General features: G+C 42.4%; 3 protein-coding genes across 5 annotated transcripts; 1 reads left to right on the top strand and 2 right to left on the bottom strand.

Annotated features, from left to right (window-relative positions):
• Positions 1-681: 681 nt before the first annotated feature.
• LOC119550713 (sialin) lies at positions 682-8,330 on the bottom strand. Of its 2 annotated transcripts, none has more exons than XM_037859594.1 (7): positions 8,068-8,330; positions 3,430-3,494; positions 2,964-3,118; positions 2,060-2,602; positions 1,334-1,613; positions 1,028-1,269; positions 682-956 (listed from the first exon to the last, which is right to left on the bottom strand). In XM_037859594.1, exons 2-7 carry the CDS (start codon positions 3,446-3,448, stop codon positions 798-800), a joined length of 1,398 nt encoding a protein of 465 aa, XP_037715522.1. In that variant the 5' UTR covers positions 3,449-3,494; positions 8,068-8,330; the 3' UTR covers positions 682-797. The 2 variants fall into 2 exon arrangements, with proteins under 2 accessions (XP_037715522.1, XP_037715520.1); XM_037859592.1 differs by lacking the exon at positions 8,068-8,330 and adding an exon at positions 7,417-7,505.
• A 143-nt stretch (positions 8,331-8,473) lies between these two features.
• Positions 8,474-11,581, bottom strand: LOC119550712 (arginyl-tRNA--protein transferase 1). Of its 2 annotated transcripts, none has more exons than XM_037859590.1 (8): positions 11,375-11,581; positions 10,865-11,299; positions 10,072-10,244; positions 9,725-9,877; positions 9,263-9,444; positions 9,044-9,207; positions 8,834-8,985; positions 8,474-8,773 (listed from the first exon to the last, which is right to left on the bottom strand). In XM_037859590.1, exons 1-8 carry the CDS (start codon positions 11,457-11,459, stop codon positions 8,675-8,677), a joined length of 1,443 nt encoding a protein of 480 aa, XP_037715518.1. In that variant the 5' UTR covers positions 11,460-11,581; the 3' UTR covers positions 8,474-8,674. The 2 variants fall into 2 exon arrangements, with proteins under 2 accessions (XP_037715518.1, XP_037715519.1); XM_037859591.1 differs by lacking the exon at positions 9,725-9,877 and adding an exon at positions 9,531-9,680.
• Positions 11,582-12,005: 424 nt separating this feature from the next.
• Positions 12,006-15,673, top strand: LOC119550023 (hormone-sensitive lipase). Its single transcript, XM_037858447.1, has 4 exons — positions 12,006-12,222; positions 12,621-14,993; positions 15,055-15,180; positions 15,239-15,673. Exons 2-4 carry the CDS (start codon positions 12,627-12,629, stop codon positions 15,389-15,391), a joined length of 2,646 nt encoding a protein of 881 aa, XP_037714375.1. The 5' UTR covers positions 12,006-12,222; positions 12,621-12,626; the 3' UTR covers positions 15,392-15,673.
• Positions 15,674-16,062: the final 389 nt, after the last annotated feature.

Raw genomic sequence — 16,062 nt, 5'->3', positions numbered from 1 at the left:
AAAAGCGGGATCTGAACCTGATAACAAAGATTTTTGTAAAGGCATCACTAAGAGATCATAAAGGCTAATCCAATATTCAAGGTTTTCATCTTCGTTAATGAACATTTTGTAGGCTAAAGTTTTTTTCTTCTCGTTATAAAGGAATTGTTAGGAATAGGAATTTTTATAAATTTAATTTAAACATAAATAGAAAAATGTTACCGAAATACTAGTGGAAATCCTAAATATATGTTAACTATCGTCATTTCTTTAAAAACATGTTTAAACAGCTGAAGATTTATTTGCCTTATAGCAGTTTTCTTATTTTGCTTAATGTCTGTGACTAACCATTTTAATTTTGAATTTAGAATGAAATTTCACACCTAATAAAGTGCGCATTATCTTCACTGATAACCTACTAAAAACTCGTATGATCATGACGTTCATTCGCAATTAAAAGCGGCAATTTGTTAGTTCAAAGTGTCCTCAAATTTGATTAGCATATGACTAATCACGAGTGTCAATTCCGTTTTTTAGCATGAGTGCCTAATCGAACAAAGTTCTGCAAAGAGCCCCCAACCAGTTCGCCAAAGTGTTTCCCCCCAACCAGGCTAAGGTCGTTGTGCCAATCAAAGACGAACTGGTTTCGAGATCAACTGACTCGTGACTCACAATTCACGTGCGCTTAATAAAACAATTATATATTAATAATAAATACTCTGCTAAAGCTTTAATAGGACTCTCCATAAACAGATACACTTCGTAGTTATGGCATAATACTAAGAATACAAAATCACAGGTGATTGCCAAGGCACAAACTACAACTTTGTGTTGACAATATCCTCGCGCGACTCGGTGGTCTGGACCTCGTTCCACTTCTGGATCTTGCCCGATCCGAAGAGCCAGAAGAACAGGGCGGGCAATATATAGGCAGCTGCTCCAATCATGAAGACCCAGTGCCACTGATCGATGGTGTTCTACGGGATATGGAACATTGTTAAATAAATGAATAAAGCTGATAAGGTATTTTAAGAGTGTCCCCACAAACCTCGTTTTTCGTGAAGGCGGCCACGATCAGGGGCGAGAAGATACCTGGAGTGGTGCCAATGCAGTTGATGATTCCGTACAACGTGCCCGCATAGTTGGGCGCCAAATCCTGCGAATTGGCCAAATTGGAAGCTGTGGCAGCACCATTGAAGCCCAGCGAAATGGTCATTATGGCCACGCAAACGTAGGGATCGCGACCAAAGTAGGCCAGGATTATCAGCATTACGCCGGGCAAGATGTGAGCTGTCCGAGAAAAAAAAGCAAGCTATAGAAAAAATTGATTTTTAAATTGTTTAAGAGCACTTACAGGGCAGACAGAAGGCCTTGCGCATGCGGGTGACGGATAACCAGCCTCGTCGACGAATCCAATCCGCCACGGCACCAAATCCGAAGGCGCAGATCAGTCGAGCCACATGTGGCAGGCTGGACAGGAAGCCGGCGGACGAGAGGTTGAAGCCCAGGACCTCGCTCAAGAACTTGGGCGTGGCCGTGATCAGGAAGAACAGACCCCACATACTGCCATAGTGGAGCATCATTAGCGACCAGAAGGGAAGGGAAAGAATGAGCTCCTTGTATGGAGGCCACTTCTGCAAAAGGAAAACAAAATATTTAAGAAAATATGCCCACAAAAAATGATAAATGAAATAGATTTTAATTAAATGTTTTCAAGTCATTCTTAAGAAATGTTAACTACTTGTTAAACAAATATTAATATGTGTGCACTACAAACTTTGTAGGTCTCGAAGTTAAAAACGTAAGCTTTGCTACTTTTCTTGTTTTTTTCGTTAAAAGCCGACGACAAAACTTATTACCATTAATAAAAACACGCTAATTACTTTAACGAAAATCCCCAATGTGATTCATAAAAAAATATTTGCCAAACTACTGTCGATAGAGAAAAATGATCTAGTATTGAAAAACAACTACGTAATAACAATATATGTAGGAAAATAATTAAAAATAGTTAAATATTATATATTATCGATTTAAACAAAAGTGAAATTAGCTTAAAGTAATCTCTAGGCCAGCTTACCTTCTTGTTGCTCAGAGTGCTGCCCAAGCTATTCTCGATATATTCCCGCTCCTTAAGGCTGATCGAGCTGTGCTGGGCCGGAGTATCCGCCACCAGGTAGAACCATATAGCCACCACGATCAGCACGAATATGCCTACAATGTAGAAGGCCCAGTCCCAGCCCAGGTTCTCGATGATCACTCCGCTGATTGGCCACGTGATGACTGTGCCAAAGGTTCCGCCCATCAGCGAGGCCACAAACTTGCCCTTCTCGTCCGGCGGTGACCACTTGGACACCAGGCTGTGGCAACACGGATACACTACGCCGTTGAGGAAGCCTATCAGGAATCTCACGGCGAACACCGCATATTTGTCCCAGGCAGCTGCTGCCGGAGTCAGAGCCGTAAGGATTCCGGCCACCAGACAACTGTATCCGGCAACATTTCGAGCTCCCAGCATTTCGGCCAAGGTTCCAGCGGGCAGGGAGGTGATCATATAGCCGTAGAAATAGGCTCCCAAGAGCAGGGCCTGATCCGACTGCGTCCAGTTATAACGCGGTCCATACTAAGAGAGATTATAGTTAAGTATAGATATTGTAATATATTTATAAAATATAATAAATAAATCGTTGTCTTGGGACCTTAAAGACTTTTGTTTGGCTTTTAGCATATGTAATCAACATTTAATAACAATGCTTATAGCCGTAAATATAGTGAGATATGTTAATTTAGTATTCGGAATAAATGGACAGCTCACAACCAAAAAGTTAGGACTTTTTAAACTTTTTAGTTTTAGTAAAAAAAATAATAGGATAGAAGATTTTATAATCTAAGGGTAAGAAGAGTTTTTAAACTTTGAGGGGATAAAATCTATTTTTCTTCTTGAATCTTAAGTAAGTGAGTTGTGAGTTTCTCTAGCTACTCACATCGGGCAGGGCCTCCACTTCCGTTCCGTTTTCGTGGTTGCTCGTGTCCTCCACCATGGCAATGATGTTGATCGAGAGATTCACCCGCATCATGTAGCTGAGGAGGCAGGCCATAAAAAGCATGATCGCCAGATTGATCCGCTTGGGCACATAGACTGCAAACGATACCAAATATTGGTTATTGACAGATGGCTATTCTATTTTCGGCAGCGGCACAGGCCCCTCGCAGCACATTAGCTCAATTAGCGGATCGGAAAGATCTCTATTCCCGTTGGGACGGGTCGCAGATCTCTAATGGGCTGCGCATGCGTAAATTTCAATATTTGAGATCGATATTATTTTGGGGGTTTTCACTTTGCGGATCGATGATCACGTGAGGTGTTATTGATGGGACATTTTTTGCTCATGACTCGTGCTTCGGGCGATTCCGAGCGTGTGGCAATAATGAATAAATTTTGGTACTTACAGCACGGCATGAAGGCCATTTCGGCGGCTTTTGTTATGGCTCCGGTGCCTCGCGTCAGGTGTCAGCTAAAACGACAAAAACAGGAAGCTGTTAGCAAGGCTTTTATGCAGATCACTTTATGGTACAGGTACGGGTACTCCCCGAGGCATTTGCCAAAATTTTGCCGCATAAATTAAATGAGTTATTGGGTGCCGACTCACTGTCGGCTATTTTTGGAAACACCTGATATTGAACAATCTATTAATTTTAATAAATTTACATTTTAAATGGGCGATGACGGTTATATACCAACTCAATCGTATTTTTAGAAAAAAATCCATGAGTAGTTTTGTATAAAATGGCCATCAATTTGCTATCTCTCGATCAAATATTGTATCTCTATTAAGTTTTAAAATAAAAAAACTTTCTGACTGGACAGCTTAATTATACATCTTTGTTTATCCATGGAATGGAAAATTAAGTGTATAATAATCTGTCATTATTACTAAAATCCCAAAGTCAAATCAAATTACTAATTAATTAGATGTAATTGAAGTTATTACTTATCATACAGTTCATTAAATTTAAACGCAACTCATTAGGTATCTGTAACAATCCATTATTATTGTGAGGGAATGTACTATATATATAAATAGTGTAACACTTTTTGTAATTCAGCTCTACTTAATTGTGTAATCTAAAAGTATAGTATATGCTGTATAGAGATGTCAAAATAACTCTAGCAAAAACTCGACAATCGCAAATGCACGTGTTGGCGATCTATATAGAATTAACCCTGCATTTTTAGGGGTACCCACTGACCATATCATTCGAGAGTGCTTTTGGCGGTATCTGCGTGCAATGCACTTGTCAAATTTTATAAGCACGTCCCACTTGGCACTTTTAAGCCGGCACGTGAGTACGCCGATTAGTCAAATTGAGTTACGGGCCAAAATAGCAGAGTGCATACATAACTAAATCAAATGTTACTAGTTCCGACGCCGATCGTGCCTTGAAAGTGTCGAATGGCATTGGCAATGTCGGGGTTTCGGAATCGAGGAAGCTTTATGATAATTGCCCGGCGGCATGCTACCCTCATTTTCAAATCATCCTATCCGAACGATCTCTGGGATATGATCTTGCTTAGATCACATCGTTCTAGGGCTCATGTTCTGGTAGTCAAGGCATTTAAACAGCTGCCCCCGCAGCGTTTTGAACAAAAGAAATGTTTGCGCAAAAGCTGTTTAACTTTTTTACATAAACGCTCACTGGCATATAAAGAGGGCTTTAAATTGATACCGAACACTTGTTGGCTTGCTTAGTTGTTGCCCTATATATCCGGTCAAACCCAAAATGACAGCGCCCAAAAACCGACCACTTTCAATTTCCCGTACTCAAGCCAGTTTGAATTGTCCTCTTAAGTCATGAAATAAGTATAATTGTTTTATTATGAAGAGCGAAATAAATTTTAGTGGTTTTTCGTACACGGCATGATAAGCAATCTCAACCCAGGCAATCAATTTTCTGAATGGAACCAAGGAATGCCAATAGCGCCACTTTATCTTTAACAGCAGCACGATCCCGCGATGCAAACAAACGACAGTAAAAATAATTCTCAGCTTATTTTCCGTTCCATATATAGAACTTCCATATATGGACGGGTATATCATATCGTATCCTCCGACTGAGATAACTGTATCTATGGGAAAAAAGAGAAACTAAAGGCAATCTGCCCCTTTGACCCGCCTGGAATCGCAATGATTCGGGTTTGTTTACGTGACTTGGATGTGAAAACCCCTAGATTGATTCGGGGAAACTAATTTGGCAAACAATCGGGAACTAGATTGGAATTATTGATTCGCAATACGTGAATTGAAATTTCTTAATTATACCTTTGAGAAGAGATCAAAGAACGCAGCCAATGACCTTCGGCATTCACTTTGGTTAATAGTATGTTAGTGAACCCTTAATTGCAGGGAGCGTTACATCAGTTCGAGATCTTGGTTCCCGATAACCCAAAAGCATTGTGCAAATTCTGAAAGCCTAAACAAATCATTAGGGCTAAAGCGGCTAATACACTTTTCTGGTTTCCCCCTACTTGGTTATACGAGGAAATTAAGTTAACGCCAGCTTCTCATTCTAATCTGTGGCGTTACGCTTTTATCAACATTGTTGTTATTGACTCCATAAAATCAGCTCGACAATTTATGGACCATAAAGAGGTGTTATAAAGTTTAGTCGAATATGGCCCACGACCATGCCCGTGATAAGTTGGCCATCAGCTTGTAAACGACGATCATTAGAGTCAGGTTAATCGTCAATTAGCCGCAATCGCAGTGGACTCTGTGTGTTCCACGAACTGTGTATTACCACGATAAATGATTTGATTTACAATCGGAAAGCGGTTATCTGGTAGGACCAAAATACCTACATATGTATAAGTACGAGTCGGAATCCGAAGATGGAGCAAAAACGTTGGATATTCACAACACGCGTTCCATTTACATAAGACTTGGTTACCCACTTGACACGGTTTGAGGTTGGTCTTGGTATCTTTTCTCTCTTTTTCTTGCGATTCGATCCTCAAGTCCCCTTAAAAGGTCCCCTTTGTTGTCACTTATCTACGAGTATTTCGATTCTGATTCCGATTCTGGTATGCGTTTCGGCATAGAACTCTGCAAATCATTTCAGCGGCAATCAACCGTGACTGTCTAACAAATCAAGACCGGTAATGAACCCAGTTAGTTGGCAGTTATTGTTGTAGATCATTGTTTTTGCTCAATTTCGGTTCTCATAGCCTCACCCGGGCGAACTGAACTGCCATTTTGCACCAATTCCCATTGAAATCATATAATTTGTGTTTGTTTTTTTTTTTTAGCTTTTTGCATATTTGCACGTTATAATTAATTTTTAGAAAATTACGTGGCGCATGGAAAAAGTAATACACACTCTATAATGATTGTAAATACCTGTCCAGTTATTCGGTAAATTGAATAATGCAAAATCGATGCGATAATTGCGAAAATTGCACGCACATGTTAATAAAAATCACGAGTGTCAAATATTGGTCCGTGCTATTCATATTTTTTCACGAAACGTACAAATGTAAGTTGGTTGGGCAAACGTTTCGAATATCGTTGCATAAATCAAAAGCTGGTGTGTGAATATTTTGCGAAGACCCAAACCTGTACATTAACCTAGATACTTCTTTCAATCAACCCGTCCAGAGTCGGTCCAAAGTCTCAAATCCTTGGCCAATTGCAATAATTTGGGATTACAGCCTTCCTGGCCTGTTGCCAAGGCCTGGAATTAGCGGAACCCAGAGATCACTTGTCTTGTCCGAGAGCGAAAAACAAAACAAATTGAAATTGTTTCGAATAGTGGTCGCGGTTCAATGAATCGAAATAACGAAACCTGTTATTATTTGAAATGCAAATTTTTGGGTAACTGAAATTAAAACGGTCAAAGCCAAAGTAAGCGCCAGTTCTGGCTTTTATTTTCGAATGTTATGCACCCCATATTCGAGATTTCTCTCTACTCAGATGTTATAAATAATGCAAAAATAGTATTAGTTACACTTTCTTAAAGATGGTGTATCTATAAATACAAAATATACAATATCTCATATTTGAAAATTATACGAAAAGGAAAACCGGAATGGCCTTATTTCAATTTGGTACACCTAAGCGTCAGACATATTTTAAAAGGGGGCCTGTCTTACTAGATTTCTTTTCATTGATTCGCTATGGAAAATTTGCAATGAACCGCACTGTTAGCACAAAAACAACTCGCGATCACAAAACAGTCAAAGTCATGTCTGTTTATCTCTGCTTATGTTTTTACGACTCGTACTTCTTCGTGGCACAAATTTGCCATGGAATTTTACCACAAAGCCCCCGCCATAATATCGGTTGCAGATTTTTTGAAAATTCAAAAAACTGGACTTTCCCGTCGAGAGCCCCGAAAAATGCGTTAAATGGATAGGTTGCACCGCCGAACTGAACTCACTTTATATGGTTGGTACTTTTTTGGGAACGAGCGGAGCTCGGACTGCTGAGAACGTCGCGCAACGAATGAAGCTAAATCGGCAGTTGCCAATGGCATATATACTTGGGCGACGATTTTGAGCAAAAGCAGCGGTTAAAACGGTTAAAAATTGTTTAAATTGTTGCTGACGGTTGAAGCTCACCGTCAACTGGCTTTTTACGCTTTCTGATAGCGTGCCAAAAATCGCATGCGATTCGAGGAACAAAAACCCGAGAAATTTTTTTAACAAAAAATATCACAAAATCGTGCTAAAATGTAAACCAATAAACATGATGACTAATAATTCAAAAATATGACCACATTGCATTAAGTTTGCTAATTTATTGTGTTCAAGCCCAGCGAGTTTTAGAATGATAGTTTATGCCCATATTTGTATCAATTTTGCAGTTGAGCGAATCTAAATCAACACAATAATTTTTAAAAATACCATTATAAAACACGTGTTGTGAAAACTCACTTGACCGTTCATTTGTTTCATAATTTTTGTTTAATTAGCGCAATTGGCAAATGACAGTGAAAAGCCACAGAAGCGCAGAGCCCACATTATTGACTTAAGTTTATTTATAATTAAATAATCACCTATACCCGTTAATAACTTTTCACACTCCTCACCTTGGATAACTTTGTTTCCAGAGTAGACAGCTGGGAATCCGAACCCTTTCAACACATCCGAGACCTTCCGCTGCTCGGCGCGACTTGATTTCGTGCCAACAATTAGCTTCCTGGCCAACTATCTCACGATGTGTGTGCCATATAAAATGTACTTTATCTCCGACGGTTATCCGACTTGTACCAACAGAAAAGGTATATGTTGCCAGCCCATAAAGCTTAATTGATGCATTTAGCTGCTTGTTTCAGATAAGCGCTTATTATGAGTGGAAACTGTCAGCTACTCAGAATATGTATTAATGACAAGCATCTTTTCCCTTAAATGCCGTAAAATGTAGGTTGACTGGAGTTAACGAACCAGAAGCAAATCATTTATCGCGCCGCAAACGTAAGATTAACGTTATACGAATTTAAGTGCTGCAGCCATCTTAAATCTTATTTAATTTCAACATATCGGTTTTTTATAAAGCAAAGTGCTTTTAGTAAATCTTTGCTAGTGCCAATGGTTTTACACCGTTAAAACAATTAAACAAATTCTGTTACAATCTCTACTTGACTAAGATTACAAGCGCACAGGCTAAACAAATGAATTTCTGTTTGTTTAAATCGTTCACAACATGTTCACGAACAGCATACGGTGGGCACAGACTTTGCCAACCAGCTTGCTGTACTCATCAATCCCTTCGACATCTCTGTCGTCGCCGCCAAGCTGTGAAATAAACGAAATAAAAATTAAAATATCATATTTTACAATTAGTCGTAGACATACCTGCATGTATTGCTTGTAATCGGTGCAGGTTTGGGCATCCAGAAGCAGCATAACATCGTCTAAATGCTCTGTTAAAAACTCATTCACGTCCTTGGCAGATGCGTCTGGGTTTAAGCGTTGGTACTTATGCTCGTCTAGCTTAGCACGAATGGCTAAAGAAAGGTGTTTATGATTTGAAAAGAACATGGCTTATGTCATCGTGATCTTTACCATCGGTAAGCGCTACCCATTCATAAGTCTCTGGGCATAGCAAATATGAGGCGGACAACTTGCCCTTGTAGCGCATTTTCGGGCATGAGTGTATGTAGAAACCCATGTAGTAATACTTTAAGGCAGGCACATTTTCAGCGAGCGACTGCACAAAGTCAATTTCCCTGAAGGGATTTAAACCATGTAATTATGCTTTGTTTCTCCGGAATCATTTGTTACCTAAGTGAGCCATATGTGCCCAGCGATAGAAAGCTGTAGTCCGGATCGTAGAAGAAGTAAACAGAGCTCACACAAGCGGGCAGAATGTCAATCACGCCCACAGCAATCAACTTGTCGTCCAGCCAATACTGCTGATGAAACGATCCATAGCCCATTTCGGGGCCATCGCTGGGTTTCTCATTCTGCAAGAAAGGGCATAAAATCGATATTAGTTAAAAACGGAAACACTGATAAGATCAAATTAGTGAACACTAGAAGTGGCCAAAACCTTCATGGGCGTCAACTGTAGATGATCCTTGTAGGCCGCCTCATTCTTGGGCGGATCGTTGTGTATCGAAATTTGATACTTCTTGTATAGTGCAAAGCTCTCGGGCAGGGTACGCTTAAACTCCTCGTCGTGGACGTGAACCAAACGAAGCTGTGAATACATTTTAGGTAAGGTGAATTGGCAGTTATAATTACCTTAAGAGGTGATTTGACCAAGAACCGCTGCATACTAGCTAGGGTGAGGCGTGCGGGGTTATCATTGTGTATGGTTATTTGATATTTGCGATACAACTCGATCACTGCATCGGCACAAGTGCGCTGTGTGTCTGAGGAATCGACCGTAACGATCTGCAAGAACACAAACAGCACAAAGAGAGTGTGTCTACATGAAGAGGAAGACTCGTACTTGGGGAACGGACACAGAAAACACATAATCACAGTACACAAACTAACTCAAAAAAACAAAGGAATACGCTAGCTAGCTAGTCTTCGCAAACGGTCAAACATAAATATTAATTTTCTATCATCTATTTAGTACGTACCTTAAGCTTGTGCTTGTTGGTCTCGCTGTCGGTCGATAAGAAGTCCCGAAGGCTCTTTTCCTGGGAAAGGGATTTCGTCGAAGTCGATGCAGAGTCCCCCAGCTTGGCTTGCCGGCGCTCCAATCGCATTTGCTTGGCCTTCTTGCACGGCTTGTTTGAGATCGGTGCTGCAGCTGGTAAATAATTCAATGAAACATGGATCAAGATGGATGAAAACTAAATAATACGATATTAATAAATTTATATTGCCTCTATAAAATTTTTTCATGAATAGTCATCATCGTCGTTGACTAATATTAAAACATATGCTAACAAAAAATAATGACTATCTTTGGAAACCAAAGCTTTGAAAGTGGTTTTTAACCAGATGGGTGAAAATGAGATAATATTTATATGACAATTTAAAAATTTTTCATGAGTAGTCAATGCAATTATCTTTAAAATGTTCAAGGGCAACTACAAGGCGGTGAAAACCTTTTTAGACCAATGTATCTGTGGTGCCACAGAAATCACAGAGCCACCAATTCGCGAGTTTCTTGTGCATCAATATAAGTTGTACACGATTTAATCTTCTTTTTGAAAGTTTTGGTCAATAATATTTCCTTTTTTGAGAGGCTCTATATAAATAAATTTTTTATAACTAAATAAAAACTAAATGAATAACTTAGTAATAACATAGAATATGAACAAAATAGCTATAAAACAAAGTTTATAGTCTAGATAGCTTTTAAACCCTCAAAATAAAACCTTCTACTAAGGCCTACTAATAAGTGCGATAGCGGAATATACCCACATTTGTTGGATCCTAGCGTAGGAGCTTCGGCTGCTGGAGCCAGTGCCTGTTTGGTCGGTTTCTTTTGAGCCCGTGCCAATGACGCAACGTGCTCCACATTGATAACAGCCGGACTCTTATCGGGCAGCTGGGGCTGCGGCTCGCTGGCAGTGACCTCGGGAGCGCCTGTGGCGTCATCGGCATCGACTTCCCCGTCTCCCTCGCCCGCTTCTGGCTTGGACTCTCGCTTGCCGTCGCGCAAAAACCGATTCATGCGCCGCAGAATGCGCTTGTTCGACTTGGACATCTTGAACTCCAGGGCATCGCACTTGATCGTGTAGCAGGGGCAGCAGGTCTCCTCGTTGCGTAGCTTGTAGCAGTAGTTGCCGCACCGCCTCCAGCCCCGATCGATGAGGTCCTGGTAGTCCTGGCAGTCCAGCCGATAGGCGTGCATACCTGTCATACATGGCGAATGCGCGATAATGGGTACATTGCACCTGGACCTTCTGAACTGGTTTTGCATGTTCTTACCGTGCGACAGGCTGCAGTTTGCTCCCGCGCAGTAGCCGCATTTGCTCTGCTGGTTGCCGTAGTACTGCACAATGCTGGCACTCATTATTCTGCTCTTCCCTCGCCGTTTAGAGTGCAAACATAGTGCATTTAATCACGATTTTAACAATAAATTAAGCCGCGAGCCGCTCTGTTGCGAATTTTTCTTAGACCTCTAGTGTGACCAAGTCGCGTTGGCTAAAAAATACCTTCGAATTAAAGAATAAGGGTGTTGATAGCCTGAATCCACTGAAACTAATTTTTGCATTCGAAATGTGTTCGAATAAGTTTTTCAACTGTGAATTACATAAGAAAAGGTGTTTAGAGTTGAAAGTTTATCATTAAAAGAAGGAAATAACATAATTTTAAATATTTGCTTGGAGTCGTGAAATAATTCTAGAAACAATAAAGAATCTAAAAATTTAAATTCTTAGGCAATTTTTCAAAAATGTAAGCCCGTATGTGGTGTTGGGTTATCAGTTACAAAAACAAAACAAGCTTAGAAAATAAGCTTTTTTAAAATAAATTACTTATTCAGAATAACTATAACCATATTTTAAAAACGCATCAAATTTTTGATTTACTTAGCAAAAGTCAGAATAGGAATTTTCTGTTACATTTTGTTGAAATCAATTCAAAGTACATTTTTCAAAATTCGAGAATCCCCCCTTCGTAAATTATAGAGTAACGGCATTTTTTGAACACAGCCACACTGTGACCAGCAGTCGGTTAAATCGGTCGCGAAGTCTAATAACAATTGTAATGCTAGAACCCGCAATAGTTGGGCCAATTAAAAATGTATTAAGCTTAATGTGAAGAGCCCTTAATATGTAAGTAAATTTGATAATAAACAACCAGAGTGCAAAACCACGTCATGTTGGACAGAAAGAACTTCAGACTAATTGTTTTAGTGCGTAGTTGTGAAGTGAAAGTTTTCAATGGGCCTTCTTCGGTTCATATTGTAATTAAAGTTTAGAAAAACCTAAATTGTTTTACCAACTTATGATGAACTGGGAATTGGCTAATCTTTAGTTTCTTAACTGCATTCGTGGCCAGCAGTAAACTGGTTTAAGCTCTATTTTCGACCTTCACACCATCAAAGTTAGTCACTCTAATCCCCGGAAAAGCAATGCAATAGTTGGACATGGTTTATCACCTGTGCACATGCGATGGTCGTTGTGCGCAGCAGTGGCTATTGAATGCATTACTAACTTGATTTTCTTGGCAGCGCACAATGATTGACGCCGCTTCCGCCGAGCGGGGAAGCCCCAAGTTTATTGCCCCCTTCAATGACAATCTGAAACTGGGCCACCAGAACGACATCCCACAACCGATGAACGGGAAGGACACCGATAGCCACATACCCGCCGACCTACAGACGGAATACAGAACTTTGTTCGCCGCCTGCCAGGATCACGCCGCCTTCTTCGCCAGGGACCACACTGAATTAGGCCAGCGTCTGCACGCCGCCCACATTGCCTGGCAGGACTTCATCGTCCTGGCCAACCGGCTGGTCCTGCAGATCGAGGCCTTTGCCCACGAGTACGACTTTGACGAGCAGACGCCGGGCAATGGCTACCGGAGCTTTATCTACGTGACCAATGCCTGCATCACACACGGCGTAGGCATCTGCCAGCAGCTGATGGCCACCCGTTCCGCCATGTTCTTCCGCAAGAAGTTCTACATGAAGGAGGTGGAGGCCTGCTCCCAGCTGTTGTCCTCGCTGTGCACCTGCATGCAGTACCTGCTCATCCTGCGCCAGTGGTCGGCCAGCACGGGGGACCTGTTCGCCTGCGGGAACCACACGGCCGAGCAGCTCTTCGAGCTGGGCGACACCATTAACCAGTATTGCTTTTACGGACGCTGCCTGGGCTTTCAGTACGGCGACTCGATACGCGGCGTTCTCCGCTTCCTGGGCATCAGCATGGCCAGCTACTCGGAATCGTACTACTCCCAGGAGGGCGACGGCGCCATCGTTAAGACCACCCGCAGCCTGTGGACCAGCGGAAAGTACTTAATGAATCCGGAGCTGCGTGCCCGCCGCATCGTTAACATCTCGCAAAATGCCAAGATTGACTTTTGCAAATCCTTCTGGTTTCTGGCTGAATCCGAGATGATGCACAAGCTGCCCAGCATTGTGGGCAGCTCTATTAAGGTGAACCGGCTGATCGAGTTGCCAGCGGAACCACTGAAGCTGCCCCGACGTAAGGACTTCAAGCCACTAGAAACCCCCGGCAACGATGTCAATCAGAACCAAGGGGATGACGATTTTGTAGAGATCCCCGTGCCCACAGCTCACCTGGGACCTGGTCTACCGGTATCTGTTCGCCTGCTGAGCGCCAAAAGACGATCGGGAATGCTCGGTGAGGGTCGATATCGCGGCTGGCAGAAGCCCACACCGCCGAGTCCCTCGATTCTGTTTCACTGCCATGGCGGTGGCTTTGTGGCCCAGTCCTCAAAGTCCCACGAACTATATTTGCGCGACTGGGCCGTGGCCCTTGACTGTCCCATTCTCTCCGTGGACTACAGTTTAGCGCCGGAGGCTCCGTTTCCACGCGCCTTGCAGGAGGTTTACTACGCCTACTGCTGGCTTTTGAACAATACCGAACTCCTGGGCACAACGGCTGAGCGGATTGTGTGCGCTGGAGACTCGGCTGGGGCGAATCTGTCCATTGGAGTGGCCCTCAAATGCATCGAGCAGGGAGTTCGAGTGCCGGACGGACTGTTTCTTGCCTATTGCCCGACTCTCGTTAGCTTCGTGCCCAGTCCTGCCCGCCTCCTCTGCCTGATGGATCCGCTGCTACCCTTCGGCTTCATGATGCGTTGCCTTCGTGCCTATGCAGCACCCGCCCAGGAGACGCTCCAGGAGAATGCTAAGCATGTGGAGGATGCTGCCCAGATACGCAATGCCCCGAAATCGAACGTGGGAAGCTTGAACTCCAGCCGTCGCACATCGATGGCCAGAAGTCCGCTCACTCTGCTGGAGGCCAACACCGAGCAGGATGACGAAAGCAGCGACACCTTTGCCAGTGCCTCGGCTTCTTACCACAGCCAGACCGTGGAGAGAACCGAGCTTCCCAACAGCGAGGGCGACAACAGCTCATGTGTCTCCTTCGAAGACGACTCGCAGCCCATTGTTCACTACCCGATTGAAATATCAGCCGACCCACCTAAGGACACAGCATCTGCAGCGTATATTGACAACTTCCTGGACAAGTATCTCATTGACACCGCCACAATAGAGGTTACCGAAGAGACAGCGGCCGAGGCGACGCAAGTGCAGGCGAATGGGCATGCGAAGATCAGCCCAGACGATGATATTCTGGTAGAGACTGGTCGAGACCTGGTTGCAATAGATACGCTGCAGGGTCGGCTGCAGGAAGCCGTCAACAACATAACTAATACATTAAACCGCTGCACGCAATCCTATGCGATTCATGGGAGCAATGTGATGGGTCAACAGGATGTGCGCAACATGGACGCGCTGATAGCTCGAAGTCCCAGCGAGGAGTTTGCATTCGATGTGCCTAGGGATCCATTTTTGTCGCCCTACTGGGCCAGCGATGAATGGCTTTCCCAACTGCCAGAGACCAAAATACTTGTAAGTTAACAAAGTAACATAAAGTATTGTATGAAATAATATTATTTGTTCCGATCTATAGACTCTAAATATGGATCCCTGCCTGGATGACTGTGTAATGTTTGCCAAGAAACTAAAGCGCCTTGGTCGCCAAATTGACTTGGAAATCCTGGAGGGGCTTCCGCACGGATTCCTTAATTTCACCATGGTATGAAACCTGTCGTCCAGAGAAATAAGATAAATTAATGTCGACTTCTTTAATTTAGTTATCCAACGAAGCCATGGAGGGATCCAAAAAATGCATTAGATCTCTACAGACGTTGCTTCAAGTAAATCCGAAGCTCAAGACAAATGACAAAGAGAGCTCGCTGGACGACGAGGAGTCCTCCAGTCCCAGTGCAAGCTTGGCAGCTTCATAGGATGAGTTTCAATCGGTCTATATGCCTATAGGACTGGAGAACCAAACACCCGACGAAGAAAAATAAAAAACCGATGGTAAATTGTGAGTGACAACGCGGTCTCAGCATCACTGTAAAATATTGTCACCTGCATTTATCCCCCTTGGAGTTCTCCTTTCGCATAGGCGTGTAAATCGCAAATTGTTATGCGCAGGAACAAATTGAATTGTTCATTGTTAAACGCACTCTTCTTGCTTTTTTATGTAATCTCAAATGTTTTTGATACACTTTTATATGACACAGCTTTCTATGTTTTATATACTCACAAAATATGTATAGGATATATCGCTTTTAGCATAAGCAAGCCAAGTATGCAAGTATTGGAAGCGTGTAAACACGCACTATTTATTACGTATATTTACGATAAACGCTCTTGATTCCAGGCACACACTCGCTAAGAGCTGTTTAATGCAAAACTCCCGAATATGTGCCTGATACGAAACGAGTACTTATATACATGTGTATAGAATATTCGCTCTTTACCCTTTTTTCACAACCCCCAATAGTGTGTCCAGTTTTTTTTGGAGCTATGGAGGCTAACAAAGTTCTACTTTAACTATGTTTGAGATATGCCTAGTTTTCTTTGCCTATCCCATGCGGAACCGTCTGAATGTATATCTTTGGTACACCAG

This window comes from Drosophila subpulchrella, chromosome 2R, assembly GCF_014743375.2.
Source record: "Drosophila subpulchrella strain 33 F10 #4 breed RU33 chromosome 2R, RU_Dsub_v1.1 Primary Assembly, whole genome shotgun sequence".
In the NCBI taxonomy this organism is placed as follows: Eukaryota; Metazoa; Arthropoda; class Insecta; order Diptera; family Drosophilidae; genus Drosophila; species Drosophila subpulchrella.
The sequence above is the reverse complement of the archived record's forward strand: the minus strand, read 5'-3'. Positions and strand labels throughout refer to the sequence as shown.

Coding starts and splice junctions, on each gene's coding strand:
- LOC119550713 (XM_037859594.1), bottom strand. Junction 2,603..2,963: donor AAGTGGAGGCCCTGCCCGAT/GTGAGTAGCTAG, acceptor AATCTCTCTTAG/TATGGACCGCGTTATAACTG. Junction 1,614..2,059: donor GCACTCTGAGCAACAAGAAG/GTAAGCTGGCCT, acceptor TTCCTTTTGCAG/AAGTGGCCTCCATACAAGGA.
- LOC119550712 (XM_037859590.1), bottom strand. CDS start 11,459: ATGAGTGCCAGCATTGTGCAGTACTACGGCAACCAGCAGAGCAAATGC. Junction 9,878..10,071: donor CCAACAAGCACAAGCTTAAG/GTACGTACTAAA, acceptor GTGTTCTTGCAG/ATCGTTACGGTCGATTCCTC. Junction 9,208..9,262: donor GGCACATATGGCTCACTTAG/GTAACAAATGAT, acceptor AAATCCCTTCAG/GGAAATTGACTTTGTGCAGT.
- LOC119550023 (XM_037858447.1), top strand. CDS start 12,627: ATGATTGACGCCGCTTCCGCCGAGCGGGGAAGCCCCAAGTTTATTGCC. Junction 14,994..15,054: donor TGCCAGAGACCAAAATACTT/GTAAGTTAACAA, acceptor TCCGATCTATAG/ACTCTAAATATGGATCCCTG. Junction 15,181..15,238: donor GATTCCTTAATTTCACCATG/GTATGAAACCTG, acceptor TCTTTAATTTAG/TTATCCAACGAAGCCATGGA.